At 40.0% G+C, this 15,465-nt stretch overlaps 1 protein-coding gene and 1 long non-coding RNA gene across 2 annotated transcripts; one reads left to right on the top strand and one right to left on the bottom strand.

Moving 5' to 3' along the window:
- Window positions 1–1,524: 1,524 nt before the first annotated feature.
- On the top strand, window positions 1,525–3,437 carry LOC104421295. Its single transcript, XR_005548335.1, has 4 exons — window positions 1,525–1,889; window positions 2,030–2,087; window positions 3,063–3,322; window positions 3,417–3,437. It is a non-coding gene; the product is annotated as an uncharacterized LOC104421295 (long non-coding RNA).
- Window positions 3,438–5,771: 2,334 nt separating this feature from the next.
- LOC120290464 (receptor-like protein 54) lies at window positions 5,772–6,941 on the bottom strand. The gene has a single exon (XM_039306738.1). The coding sequence runs from the start codon at window positions 6,939–6,941 to the stop codon at window positions 5,772–5,774; it is 1,170 nt and encodes a 389-aa protein (XP_039162672.1).
- Window positions 6,942–15,465: the final 8,524 nt, after the last annotated feature.

The raw sequence follows: 15,465 nt of genomic DNA, 5'->3' as shown, positions 1-15,465 counted from the left end.
TGATGGTTATGATATTTTGAAATTAAACGATTTCAATGCATTTACTAGGGACTCCATTAAACTATTTTTTTCTTTTGAATCAACGAACAGTTTCGAACAAAGTCAGAATTCGCTTAGGATGGAAGTGAAATGAGTTTATAACGATTTATTTCCTTATACATATGTCATGATACCTTTTTGTTACATAATTTTTCATACCCAACTCGTGAAGTTTTCGAGCACCCGATTAGGTTCTAACAAATCTGATATTTTATCTTCCTTGTAACCAAATTACCCATGATATATTATTTAAAACAACGCAAAAGAATCATCGAGTGACCCTCACGAATCATACCGTAAAAAATAATTTTAATAAAAATTCAAATAATGTTTACAAATTTTAAATTTTGTCCATATCAACATTAATTGTACCATAAAGGATAATTAGATTCAATGTATGCGATTTTCAGACAGATTGACTTAATTGGCATAAATATAAAATGTTTGGATTAAATTAGTCCATTAAAAGTTTTTAAGACTCAATCACTATTAATGCAATAGGCAACAATGATTTTCTAAATACGATCCCGTGACGCAGGTGGGTGACGGAAGGTGCGCCTGTGAGCAAGAGACAAGCAGCGTTCGGCCACGGGGAAAAGACCTCGCGTTTGTCAGTTGGCATGAGAGAAAAGTCCGGCTGCGTGAGCGGAGGGGGTGCTCGAAACAGGCGGAGGAGAGCATGCTCAACGGTATACAGAGGTTCGCTTGCACGAGAAGGAAGAGAGGATGGCGTCGGCCATGGGAGGAGAGAGAGAGGGTGCTCGCTCGAGGATAGAGGTAAGCATGGAGGCGTCGAGAGCAGGAGAGCAGGGAGGAGGAGGCCATTTTTGTGTGAAGGAATCGTTTTTGGGGAGGGTTCTCTGGTTCTAGTTCAGAGGGAAGCAACGTTCGACCATCGGAGAATCCCTTTTTCATTGAAGGGGCTGATCTGGAGCGAAGGAGAAACTTCATCACCAGAGTTCACCGCCGAAGTTTCCGATCAAGGGTCAAGCCGCAAACTATTCTTCGTTCATTTGATGTTGAATATCGGGCGAAAGCTGTTGTTGTTCATCATTGGCAGAAGTGGAAGCCTAACCAGTTACTCCATGCCATCGCCGATCGAGGTTTAATTCCACCAAACAAAGCACTTGCATGATGTTCGTTCGATGCTTGATGACTGAAAATGTAAAGGGTCAGGGAAGGAGCATATCCTTGGCCCAAAAAAAGGGAGTGTATCAGTGAGTGGAAGGAGCGAATCTGTGCTGTTTGATTTGAGCTGGGATGTTGACAATATAAGATGTTTATCAGTCGCCCACCTCAAGATGAGTTTGGGTTTTCCAATCTGACATTGCATTCTAGAAATCTCAAGTGTCGTCTTGCTAAGATTTGATATAAGGCTCGATGAACATCCGATTTGCTAGCAAGTTGTACTAGTCTTAAGGACCATTGACAATCATGTGACAAGATTCATCGGCAAAAGAGGGGGAAAAGGGTTACCAGATGTGCATGTAACAACATTCTTTGTAATCCCTATCTTAAGACATTGGTATATTCCACGAAGCTAAGGAAAAAGAGCTTATGTATCCAGTATCTGTAAGCCTCCTGTCGAGAAAGCAGGATGCGCCCGGCCTCTGCCTGCATTACCATTTTCTCTTTGGTCGGAAAAGACGTCTGGATTGCCACCAAGCCTTGACATTCGGCTACCGTGACTCCTTTGGTGCACTTGGAAATACCCAAATGTCTGAGGACCAAGTCAAGAAAGAGAACAAACATTGGATAATCATTGGAAGAATCATGAAGTGATACCTCTATATCCAGCTTCCTTTGTTCAGATAGTTTTGGCTTCCATGGCCCAGGTGGACTGGTCGAAAGTGAGTCAAAAAATTTGTCCTTCACATAAAGCTAACATCGAAAAAGGAAAATACATCTCCATCTCAAAAGAAAGAATTAAAGAGAACTTTAACTCTTTAAGCTCGCAAATGATTTACCTTCTTATCTGATTTCATTGCAGCATCAACATGCATAGCATCTGCAGCAGGAAGATCACAATCATCCGCTTTTGTCTTTAGGTGAGATTCATTCTGCAATGTGGAAGCTGGAAAGTCATGCAAGAAAAGAGAAAGAAGTGTAACAAGATCCTAAGGAATGTTAAAAAAAAAAAAAAAATAAATTAACATTCGTTGGATATACGTCTTTAAGATTTTCAGCCATTTGTTTTCCACATCTTTGAAACTAAATCTCTTTTCTCGGCTCTTAGTTTTAGGAAGTGCTGTCTACATTTTAGAGGTAATGCGTCTTATACCTTTTTAGCAATGTATATAGTTTGTCGCTTTCTACATTCTTCTTGCTAATTGCTGCTAAGTTTGAAGACATTCCTTAGAATCAGAAGAAGAGTGTCATACCGCATCTTCTCCTCTTCCTTGAGCAATTCCTTCATTATGGTAACGACAATTAGTAGCAGCTCCAATCAACTAAACAGCTGTGAAGAGCAAAAGCAGCATCGAACTTGAATCACTCATGGCACGCACGGGGCTATACAAACAATTAGGACTAAAAATGCGATTCCTTCTTTCCCTCTTCCCACTGAGATGCTCTTACTAGTTTGATTATCTTGCTTGTCAGCCCTCTCTATCTGGAACTACCCAGGAAATATAAAAGGCACAGAATCAAAGATAACAGGCAAACGGCCTTGAGGTGAAGAGGAAACATGAGAAATCTCAGACTAAAAAAATATTTGAGTATTAGTATTACCTTCTTTCCTCCTTTCCCGGAATTGCTCGTGTTTTGGTTAGTTCTTGACTCAGCCTTAGTCATCTGAGGTATGGTAACATGGAATGAAAAGAATCAACTGCACTTTTCGTTAAATATCTCCAAATTAAGTGACGGTGGCAGAAATGACAAGAATATTGAGAAGCATTTGCATACCCTGTTTTCCCTTTCCTCTGATTTGCTATTAGTGATTTGTATATCCTATCTGTTGAACTGTAGATAAACTATATGTTTCGGTAAGATGTTTAGATCTAATGAATATGTTATTCATGTAGACAATGTTTTCTGGGATCACTTGAGCAGCTATGAAGAGGTAAGGGAGTAAAACCGTGATCCTCGGGTGCATGGGTGTCCACCCTACTTACCCTATGTGCTATCGGCATCAGATGACGCGGTTGTAAAGCTCTGGGACTGGGAGAAGGACTAGATGTGTACTCAAACATTTGAAGGACATTCACATTATGTGATGTGAGTAGCATTTGATCCTCAAGATCCTAATGCTTTTGCAAGTGCATCACTTGATGGAACTATAAAGGTACTCATTTTGGAGGTCTTGCTCTTAGTAAAATACATATTTCAATTTCCAAATACGCTATTTATACTCTCAATATGATTCCCATTTGTTGCAGATTTGGAATGTTCACTCCTCTGCGCCTAAGTTTACTTTGGATGCGCATGAGAAGGGGCTGAACCTTGTTGATTACTTCTCCACGCATGATATGCTTTATTTACTGAGTGGTTCGAATGATTACACTGCTAAGGTTTGCAAACTTTATCGTTCTTAATTTAATACATCTGTGCATTATTAGAAAGAGATCAATTGATATATGATTCGTCAAATAACAAGTCCAGGTTTGGGACGATAAAGGCAGAAAATGTGTACAAACACTCCAGGGACACGAGCACAATGTTACTGCCATATGTGCGCATCCTAATCTGCCAATAGTAATCACTGGTTCAGAGGAGGAGACTCTTCGCATATGGGATGCAAATGGCTTTGGGTATGCATTGTGGGAGTTTGTACAGTCATAGCATGCTCTAGAATGCAGCTTCAGTTACAGCAGTCGAATGAAAATACCGCCTCTATCTTTTCCAGATTTTCCAGAAGTTACCATAGGATAAGACTGTTTATGTCCCTGGATTCTTTGTCATTTTGTGAATGACTCTGACATTATGTCGCATACAGGCTTAAGCACGCACTGAAATTCGGTCATGGAAGGATTTGGAATATTGCATATCAGAAAGGATCATGCAGGTACCATTCATGCCTGCTCTAAATGCTTCATTTCCTTGTTATATCCGTGCTTTGACAATAATAAGCTATTATGATGGTCCAGGGTTTTCCATTGCCACTATAAAGACATTCATGTAGGCTCTGCAGTTTCAGTACGAAGATAGAATCTTCCATATCCGTTGTCTCGCATTTTCGTGGCTTTCGCCCTACTAGGTTGCAGTTGCTTGCAACGAGGGAATAGCCGTGGTCGAGCTAGAGTGCTGATATTATGGAGCCTTAAGCCATATTCTATGTTGAATACAACAGATCCCAGCCTCTATTAACTGTTACTGTCAATTTGAAGTTCTAATAAAAGTGCATATCGTTGTTCTGTCAAAAAAGAAAGTGTCTTGTTGTACTAGTTTATGTGTATACTCTTTGCGTCCTGCCAGTGATAGGATTTTCCAGTGTAACCCAAAGATCTCATACTTTCCTTTTGTCTGCGGTGTATCATGCTCCTAGTTGAATAAATGTCTCTCGAAGATTACTAAAATCACCTCAAAAAAAAGAAAAAAAAAAAAAAGGGAAATAATGGCAGCTTCGGAACATGAAACCAACGATCCAGGAGTCTAAATTAGTCATATATGTGGCAAGGCATGTTTCCAGACCTCTGTACAAATAAAACAAGGAAGATGCATATCAAACAAGTTGATACTTGTAAATATGACTTGAAACAATTCTTAATCTCTATTGACTTTGAATGCTTCTGCCTAAATCATGTCAACCATTAGGCGATGCTCCTAATACTTCAGCTGGGAGGGATTTGACTCGATCTTTGTCCTATTTCCCTAACACGAGTTTTAATAATTCTTTAGCAAATGGGATATGAAAGTGGTTCGCATCATGCTAATATTATGGAAAAAGCATATTCATTTTGCTCACAAATGAAAGCATGGATGGGATTTCGGATGGGGTCGGGAGCAACTCAAAAGAGCTACTCCACAAATAATTGGGGCCATTTAACTAAATTAATACTGAGATCAAAGCCTTTCGAACGAACTTCATCACCAGTCAAAAGACTGGAGTGGAATGCAATGCTACTGCAACTTTTTGAGATTGACATGTTCGTACAAACCTTCTTGTTAGTATGCCTCCGGGTTCTCTTCCTCTGCCCAAAAATCTTCTTCGCGACCCAATGTTGAACTCTCGTGGTTGTGTTGTGTCCCATAACCACTCCGATGACCAGTCCAATTCCGCGACCCATCAAACACAATTTTCCAGTCTGGTTCTTAGATCCAGATCCTCGAGTACAATGTTCAGTTTTGGCTGAACACAATTTTGGTGTGCACTTTTGATTTGAATTTAAATGGAAACTAGAAAAAATTATAACAAAGAGGGTCTCGTTATGCCGATTCCTCCAAAACATGGAGGCCATGACTCATTACCTTGGTTGATCGAGATTAGAGAAATGAGGCTAAGGAAACTTCTGCATAATGGTTTATCAAAAATGAGTAAAGCTAAAACCTTCTCTTGCCGACATGAGATATTGTACTAATAGCTATCAAAAGAGTACATTGAGTCAATTTCATGGGAACGATCACACATTTATTGTTGGCTGATGAAACTGGAGACACTTTCCTTGAAAACTAATATCTAGATGGTTGATGCTTGGATGCTATCATGAAGCACTAGAACATATCGAAAAGGTATGCCAAAATGCGCACCTAGCAATGAGCAATCCAATCATTGAACTTTCACGACATACTGTAATTCACACAAACCTTATTTGGTGCATCCGTCTTCGTTGCCATCCTCTATAGAACCTCAGGAACCGACGCTCAATTCTAGAAGTCGTGTTTAGCCCCATAACCACGCCGATGACCAGCCCACTTCCAAAACCCATCAAGGACAATCTTCCAATCAATCTCTTCAGCAAATGCACCAGATGGTGGTGCGGGGGCGCTTCAACAAGATTTCCGCATTTCTTTGTCAGAGGAACTCCACACAGTCCTAAGTTCCCTCCATAGGAGTCATTCTCGAATGTATGGAACTGGTTCACCTGAGGTATGGGCCCAGAAAGATGGTTGTCCGAGACATTGAAGAAAGCAAGGAAACTGAGTTGGGCTAGTGCTGGAGGGATCATTCCCGAGAGCTTATTGCTTGAAAGGTCAAGAGATTCCAGTTCGGTCAAATTTGCCAAGGACAAAGGGATGGAGCCAGTAAGAGCATTGTTGGAGAGATTGAGCATCCGAAGTTCAGTTAAACTTCCAATAGAATTCGGGATTTCCCCAATAAAGTTGTTGCTCGAAAGATCAATCACATTGAGATATGCCAATATCCTTTTGTACTCCAATAAAATGCCTTTGTTGATTATTGTCATCGAGTAGTCGTACTTTCCATCATCCAGGGAAATACGATGGAGGACATTGACCACAAGAGTTCCATAGTAGTGTGCATCATCTGCATCGTGGACTTTCATGGCACTCCACATATCAAAGTATTCAGATGGAAGGCTACCCGAGAAGTTGTTCATAGATAGATCAACAATTCGTAGGTTGGGAAATTGGTCACGAGCTTTAGGTTCCCCTATGGCTCCATGAAATCTATTGGAACGCAAAATGAGCACCTTCAAATAAGAAAGCGAGCCCATCCATGAAGGAAAGGTGTCGACAATCTGATTATTTTCAATATTGAGAAATTCCAGATTGCTACAATTAGCTAATCCCCTTGGCAACAACCCTTGTAGCTGGTTATCACTCACATCTATCATATTCAACCCACATACGTCATTTTGCAATTGAGGAAATCTTCCATATAAATCATTGCCATTCAAACTCAAGACGAAGAGGCTATCGCTCAAATTGCTCAGACATGGCGGAATAACACCAGACAACTTGTTCTTGGACAAATCAAGGATGCTAATAGAGCTTAGCCGGCACATCTCCGGTGAAATTTCTCCAGATAGCTTATTATTTGAGACAAGGTAGAATTCAATGGACTTCGGGGGAAGGGGAATTAATCCTTGTATATCGTTGAACCGAAGGTCCAATGTCATAAGATTTAGCCATTTAAAAGCTGTGAAACCGGTGATTGAGTTTCTCGAAAGATTCAAAAAATCCAGTTGTGACATACTCACATTTAAGAACCATGGAGGTGTTGGCCCATAAATTCTATTTTGGGATAGGTCCAGCCAACCCAAGCTACTTTGGTATGATAGGAAGATGGGGAGCTCACTCAAGTTGTTAGAAGCCAAGCCGAGAATATACAAGTTTGGAAGGCTAGCATTCATGCCGGGTTCGATAATCGACGAGAATTCATTGGATGAGAGTTGCAACATATTTAGATGTTGAAGTTTGAGTATCACATCTAGCCGCAAAGTACCATTCAGATTGTTTGATTGCAAGTCTAGGTAATCAAGACTCTCGAGGTTAGAGATGTTTTCAGGAATTGGGCCAGTTAATCTGTTGAATGATAGGTCGAGATAAGTTAACCGGGTGAGGCCTAGTGATCTCAGCTGGAATTTGACCAGTTAATTGATTGTCAGAGAGATCTAAGAAAGTGAGGTTAGTGAGGTTAGTCAACGAAGCAGGAATTTCCCCGGAGAGTAGATTCATTCCAAGATCCAAATATGAGAGTTGGACGAGCTTCACTAGGAAGATGGGATTTCACCCGAGAGTTTGTTAAATCCAAAATCCAACATGGTAAGTTGAGTGAGGTTACCTATTGAAGATGGAATGTTCCCTGAAAAATTGGAGTTGACTGATATCGAACTTGTTGAGGAAAGCCAAGTTTCCGAGCGAAGCTGGTAGCGAGCCTGAAAAATTGGTCCCGAAAGAGACAACGACTTAATGGGACTGCCCAAGTGAAACTCTGGCAAATGACCTCCCAGCTCTGGATTGTCACTTAAATCAAGAAGTTGTAGCCTTGGCAGCTTGAAGATGGTTGTTGGGAATGTCCCTTGCAAGTTGCAGTCTTGGAGTATAAGTGATGTCAAGGAAGATAAATTTGCGACGGCATCAGGCACCGGAGCCGACACATTCAACCAGCTAAGATCGAGGTGTTCCAATTTGGTCAAAAATTGAACCAGTGTCTCCATGCTGGGATTCCTCAGCTCCAATCCATAGTTCCAAGAGAGATCGAGGGAGGTCAAGTTAGTCAACTTTAGGACTTGAGATGGGATTTGACCTTCGAAGTTGGACCAAGAGAGGTTCAGGCTCATCAACTCCACTAGATCACCTATGGCGGACGGTATTTGAGAGTAATTGAAGTCGTTCCAGGCGAGATTGAGGCTTTGCAAATGAGCGAGGCGGAAGAGGCTGGCCTTCGAGTTGATAGGACCGGAGAGACAACTTTCGCTGAGGTCGAGGCCAGTCACGTAGCCCGTCCCTTCATCACAATCCACGCCTTCCCAATCACAGCAATCCCTGTCTTCCAGCTTCCACGATTCTAGCTTTGCCGACGGTCATAAGCCCGCAAACTGAGGACTTTGCATGGAAGAAAGATTGTTTGAATTCTAACAAGGCAGACCGCTCCTGCTCATGGCACTTCGTTGAGCTTGTTGAAGGCAATGTCTCAGAGGAAGCAAAGTGGAGTGGAATCATGGCGAGGAAAACCACCAAGAGATCAAATGGCGTTCGTTTCATGATGATTAAATGATTCAACACTCTTCTTGGGTTTTGGTTTTGCTGGGTGGGCGAGGTGAAGATGGACAAGAACTGAAACCGCGTGTCAACTTTATATTACCTTTATTCTTTTGCTTTAAGTCAACCTTATGTAATAGTAAGTCTAGCCCTCCCTGTTGACACAGAACCTGAATTTGATGGCGCTTCGGCAGCGACACCGACGAAGACGGCGAAGACTGCGACGACTTTGCCCAACAGAACCTGAATTCGATGGCGGATCAGGCGAGGTTTCGAGGATGCTTCGGCAGCGACACCGACGAAGACGGCGAAGACTGCGATGACTTTGCCCAACAGAACCTGAAATTGATGGCGGATCAGGCGAGGTTTCGAGGAAGCTTCGGCAGCGACGAAGACGACGAAGACTGCGACGACTTTGCCCGACAGAACTTGAATTTGATGGTGGATCAGGCGAGGTTTCGAGGAAGCTTCGGCAGCGACACCGACGAAGACGACGAAGACTGCGACGACTTTGCCCAGAGAGAGAGAGAGAGAGAGAGAGAGAGAGGAAAGGGTTTAAAAAAGGAGGAAGTTCTTGTGGAGTGCGAGGAGTGAGGGGTGTGCGCAAATTTCGGTTTATACGATGAGAGAGAAAAAGCCAGCGCGACTCGGGCGCTTGTTTTCACACCGGCAGTCTCACTTTTTTTTTTTTTTTAAATTTAATTTTAGTAATTTTCTTTCAGAGAAAATTGAAAACAAAATTTCAATGCAAGATTTCGATTTTGCAGGGAATTATGGTTTGAAATTCGAATACTTTGTCAATTAGGTATTTGCTTGACAGAAGGCCACCACCTTGATGAGCAGGAGTTCAAAAATAAAGTCTTTACTTATTTAATCACGTTGTCTTATGAAACTTTTGCACTGTTTTTGGGGAAATGACTTGGGAAGATCCATATGAGAGACTTTTGTGGTGGTTGTTCTTGTAACGTGATAGTTGGGCGGTTTGACTAGTCAATGGATTGACTAGTGAAGGCACTCAAGTCTTATGTGACTTGACATTATTACTTGACGTTTCTTTTGCTCCATGAGTTTTTTAATCTACAATTATTGGAGTTCTCCACCCAGACAAAGTCGATGGAATTCCACATTCCATACGTTGGTGCGTGTGAAACACTTTTCTTTTTGACCGAACAAACGCGCTTTATGTCTATTGATTATATGAATTTGACTGATCCTCACTGACTATACTAACTATACATTGAGGGGAATGAGACTTAAGTCAATTAAGAAAAATCAACAATGATAGTAACTTAACTTATGTGATTAACAATCCTATTAACCAAGCTCATATGGGTAAGAACAGATCACTTGTTGATTTAGTGATGCATTATTAAAATTTATTTTCCCTCCTAACTTTTTTTAAGCATGAATTTTGAAAATGTTGTCTCTCTTAACTCAGGAAACAATCCTCAAGGCGTGATTGGTCGCCTGGACAATAGATGAGATCACTCTTGTGATGGTCGTCTTTGATAGGTAGCATCGCAATGGTGGTCGTCTCATTGACAGACGACCACCACAAATGATGGTTGCCGCTAAACAGGTGGCCACTATGACAATGTTCTCTTGTGTAGGTCGAGATCAACCTTGAGATTTAGATCTTAATATGGTTTCCCATGTCTATGTCGTCGTTTTTGGAAGAATTCCACATCGACTATGCTTTCTGGGCATGACGCTGTAGTGATTGCTGCTGCGCATGATTCTTCCCCATTTGATGTCTCAGAGGGGGCCAATATAACAGTCTATTGTTGCACCATTATGTGCGAGAAAATTCTGAGGATTTACCTGCTTTGTAGTGAAGATGAAAACGGCGCCTTTTAATCAACCAAAAGGAGGCTTTAGCCTATGTTGGCGGCAGCTCACGGAATACTCAATAACATATGCAAAGCTGAAAACAGATGGCAAAAATATTTCTCACAACGGTTCATAACATAGACTGAGTTAGTAAGGTATGCCAGTGGCTGTGGCAATTGGTTAATCTCATATCAATAATTTAACCCCGACACCATATATACACCGAAGTTCCTGGCATACACGACTCACTCACTCACAATTCTCCTTCGACCAAGACGCGGTTACCTCTCCCAAGCTACATTTTCTCAGCCAACCATCTCAGGATAAGTTTGAGTTTTACAGCCTGACATTGCATTCTAGAAATCCTAAGGGTCTCACCAAAATTCAATATAATGCCCGATTAACTTGCGATTTGCTGCTAAGTTGTCCTAGTCTTTAAGAACCATTGACAATCACGCAACGAGATTTGAAGTCTGGCAAAGTGGGGGAGGGGGGTTGGGGGTCACCAAATTTGCATTTAACAATCACTATCTTAAGACTTCGCTCTATTCCCCCAAGATAAGGGAAAAGAATAATCACCTGTACAGAGCTCTAAATGTATGTATACAGTATTTATAAGCATCCGGTCAAGTTTTCTATGTGACATGACTCCAAGTAAGATGCGCCCAGCCTCTCCTTGCATTACCGTTTTCTCTTCCGTTAGAATAGACCTTTGGATTGCCACCAAGCCTCAACGTTCGGCTACCGTGACTCCTTTGGTGCACTTGGTAATGACCAAATGTCTGAGGACCAAGTCAAGAAAATGTTAAGAGAATAACAAAAAACAAACATTGGAAATCTTTAGAAGAATCATGAAGTGATACCTCCGTATCCAACTTCCTTTGTTCAGATATTTTCGGCTTCCATGGCCCAGGTAGACCAGTCGAAAGTGAGTCGAAAAAGTAATCCTTCACATAACCAGGCTACCATCCAAAAAGAAAAAGACATCACCACCTCAAAAGAAAGGACGGAAGAGAACCATCGACTCTTTAAGCTCACAATGACTCACCTTCTTATCCGATTTCATTGCAGCATCTACATCCTCAGCATCTTCAGCAGGAGGATCACTAGCATCTGCTTCTGTCTTTAGGTGAGCTTTGCTATGATTGCCAAGCTCACCCCACACTTCGTCCTTGTTAAATTTCTTGTTCATTGCCACGAAATCAAAATCCTCGGCATATTTGGCAGCCACATGTGGAATCTGAAAACTCAAGAGAAAGAAAAGAGAACAGCCCATAAAGAAATGTAATAAGACCCTAACGAATGTTTAAAAAAAAAAGAAGATTGAAGGCAACATAGGTCAAATTCAAGATACAAGCTTTTTCAGACTGGTATAAAAAATTCATATATACATTTCCCTTTTTGCTGAATCTCTATGACGTGGATCCTATTGTAAGATGATCCATGCAGCCCAATTAATGAGAAAAGGACCAATTGTTATTGTCGTTGCATATGTATGCATCCATTTTGAGAGATTTTAAATCAAAAAGCTCATGTACAACAAAACCACAAGAAAGGATATTATTGAATGCTCAAACAAGTCAAAAGTTCTTTTATTTCCTTCAAATTAACCATTGGTCGTTAAGGCATATTCTCATAATACCTATAGCTATAGTTGGGGCAACAGGCGCGCGTGATTTGGCAACACACCAGCTTGTCCAGGTTTATATCAACAACCACCCATGGCTATTCCTTTTCTTTTCACTGTATCTTAATAGTGATATACAAAATTACTGAGGAACTTTAGATAATAAATTGATTACCCCTGATATCAACTTGCAGCAATATTTGCAAGTCAAATGATTTATTCAACCAACTGATGATGAAATTTAATTATAAGTTGATTTCTACCCTTCGAAATTACAAATTTTCACTTCTAATTAGTGTATTCCTCCTTTTCTTTTATTTTCCAGCTTGCTTGGGATTGCAATCAATATTATCAACCAGTTGCTCTACGTTTTCTTACCTTGTCTATCATATGTTCATAAAAATGATTATGATTACTAATTCCGATTTCTTTTTTTTTTTTTTTTTTACCCTTAAGCAAAAAAGTTTATATGTTTCAATTTAATTATTTTAACAATTTCATGCGTATTCTCTAATTTCTTTTGGTACGCAAGCTAATCATTTCTACACATTATTTGTCGTGCTCTTCTTACTCATGTTATACTTTCGTTGGACATTCTGTGCCTTTCTATATTGTTTGTTGCTTTCTACATGCTTCTTACTAATTGCTGCTAAGTTTCAAGACATTCCTTAGAATCAGAAGAAGAGAGTCATACCGCATCTTCTCCTCTCCCTTGAGCAATTCCTTTATTATGGTAATAACAATGAGTAGCAGTTCCAATCAACTACACAGTTGTGAAGAGCAAAAACAGCATCGAACTTAAACTACTCATGTCATGGGGCTATACAAACAATTATGACTATAAAATGTGATACCTTCTTTCCTCTTCCCACTGAGATGCTCTTGCTAGTTTGATGATGCTGCCTGTCAGCCCTATCTATCTGGAACTACCCAGGAAATGTAGAAAGGCACAGAATCAAAGATAATACGCAAACAGGTTTCGAGGTAAAGAGGAAAAGTACTTGAGAAATCTCAAACAAAAAGATATCAAGTACTAGTATTACCTTCTTTCCTCTCCCCGAATTGCTTGTGTTTTGGGTTTTTCTTGACTCAGCCTTCTTTTTCTGGAACACTTGGTAACATGGAATGAAAAGAATGAACTGCACTTTTCACTATCTCCATATTAATTGATAGTAGGCAGAAATGACAAGAACATTGAGAGGTATCTGTATACCCTGTTTTCCCTTTCCCATGGTTTGGTATTAGTGATTAAGAAACAGCTCTGTTGATCTGATAGAAAATTGATGGTGCATTAACAAGAAACACACAAGTATAAGGCATGCAAAGTGGCAAACAAAACCACTGGGCTTCTGTGGTTGGGGTGAAGACAAGACACCTTCAGGACCTACAGCATGATGTTCTAAACCATCGTGCAAAAAGAATTGGAAAAGAGTCATTATATTCTTTTTATTCTTTCTGCCACCTTGCTCACAGCATCTCTTGGATTCTGTACATTAGATATTCTCATCTGATGTACCGAAAACAATAGCTATCAAGGCAAAATAAACCATAGATAAAAAAAAAAAAGAGAGAGAGAGAGAGAGAGAGAAGCTAAATTCAGAAAAGCTCATAGATAAAAAAGCTTTACCTCCTTTCATTTTCTCTCCCCACTAGCTTTATAATTGTTAGGGTACTGAGGATCACCTGTATGCCGTAAGAGAGAGAGAGAGAGAGAGAGAGAGAGAGAAAGGCCTTGCGAAATTAATAGTTATAGACACTCACATGCATTAGAACACACATAGCATGTAATAATTTGCTCTGTGAAGGTGTCATACCCTCTTTCCTCTTTCTGCCGACTTGCTGGCAATGCTGTTGGGGTTCTGCAGATTCCCCTTATACACTTGAAATAATGGATAAAACCAAAGGTTTTAAACTATGAAGACAACAGGAAGGCAATTTCCAGGCAAAAAATATGGACTGGCAAGTTCAGAGGAAGAAAAATCTTCACTGTATTTCCCTTTGCCAGGCCATTAGCTTTATGAATGTTATTACAGTCTAAAGTGGCACTATTATGCTGACAAAAGGAAGCAGAGGGACAAAGCAGAGGCTTTATGAAAATCCAATTCTGACAGAGATTTAGATATAACAAAGGCTGGATAGAGACAATAATGATATGAATGAACAAACAGACATAAGTTAGCTTTGCCCTCTATATTATTCACACAATAAGGGTAATGTTTGAAAAGAATACCAGAAAGCGGCTAATTGAGAAAGTACAAGAGACAATTATAACTCCAGAGATATAATTAAAAAAAGGCAATCCTTTAAAAAGTTAGATACATCTACAGTGAGAACTGAAAGCACATAATCTACACCGGCTCATTTACATAAAATCTTTGGCTACAATAAGCCTACAAGAAGGTGGGAAGAGGGTGTAAGGACAGCTAACGGAATGCAATCATAACAGGCAAAAGACGAACATGATCAATAAAATGTGGGTTCTTCTTTTGGTTTCTATTTCCTTTTTCAACCAGATTATACATGTAACAGCCATTACAGATTATATATTTCAACTAAATCACTTTTTTTTAGTGCAACCTATTTCAAAAACCACTAGCAAGCATGTTGAACAAATAACTTTTGGAGGAAAAGATATGTCAAGAAAAGAGAAGGCCGACAAGATTCAAAGTTTCAAAAGGTCCTTCTGCTGATCTAGAGAGCAAAATTCATGCAACCAAAGATAAGAAAACTAGAATTGGAACCCTTCTTACTAGCCATGGACAGGTTTCCTCACTAAGATGCATCTTATTAGACAGAAATGACCAAATGAGAGCTCTAATAAATAGATGTTATAAATCTGGAATATATTTCAAAAGCAGTTACATGAATGAGTAAAAATCATAATATTCGTAGGAAGATGCAGTTCCTTTTTCTCTAGCAATGTAGTCTCACTTGATGGAGCAACTAGAAATTCAGATGCTTATTTTTAATAAAGGAATGAGGAAGCGAAGCAAGAGACTGAAAGAGTTCTTTAGGATGAAGGAGTAAATGTGAACCTATAGTTTACTGGGCAAACGTCAAAGCAAAACAAAAGTTTTTTCCTTTTAGGGGGAAAAAACCGCTAGTATACTGAAAAATAGCCCAAAAGTTAAAACTCACCCCAAATAAAAACTTGTCATGGACGAGACATTATAAAGAATGGGAAGGAAATATTAGTTCATTCAATTGAAATGCCACGACTCATGATTGTATGTGGACTGGAGTTTCTGGAAAATAAGCATAAATTAGACAGGTATTTAACAAGATAACAACCAAGTATTTAATCTTTAACAAGAGAGAGAATATAGCTTTTGTTCTAGTCTAGTGTTTCAAAACATATTGAAGGGAGA

This window comes from Eucalyptus grandis, chromosome 2 (genome assembly GCF_016545825.1).
Source record: "Eucalyptus grandis isolate ANBG69807.140 chromosome 2, ASM1654582v1, whole genome shotgun sequence".
Taxonomy (NCBI): Eukaryota; Viridiplantae; Streptophyta; class Magnoliopsida; order Myrtales; family Myrtaceae; genus Eucalyptus; species Eucalyptus grandis.
The sequence above is the reverse complement of the archived record's forward strand: the minus strand, read 5'-3'. Positions and strand labels throughout refer to the sequence as shown.

Coding starts and splice junctions, on each gene's coding strand:
- LOC120290464 (XM_039306738.1), bottom strand. CDS start 6,941: ATGTGCCGGCTAAGCTCTATTAGCATCCTTGATTTGTCCAAGAACAAG.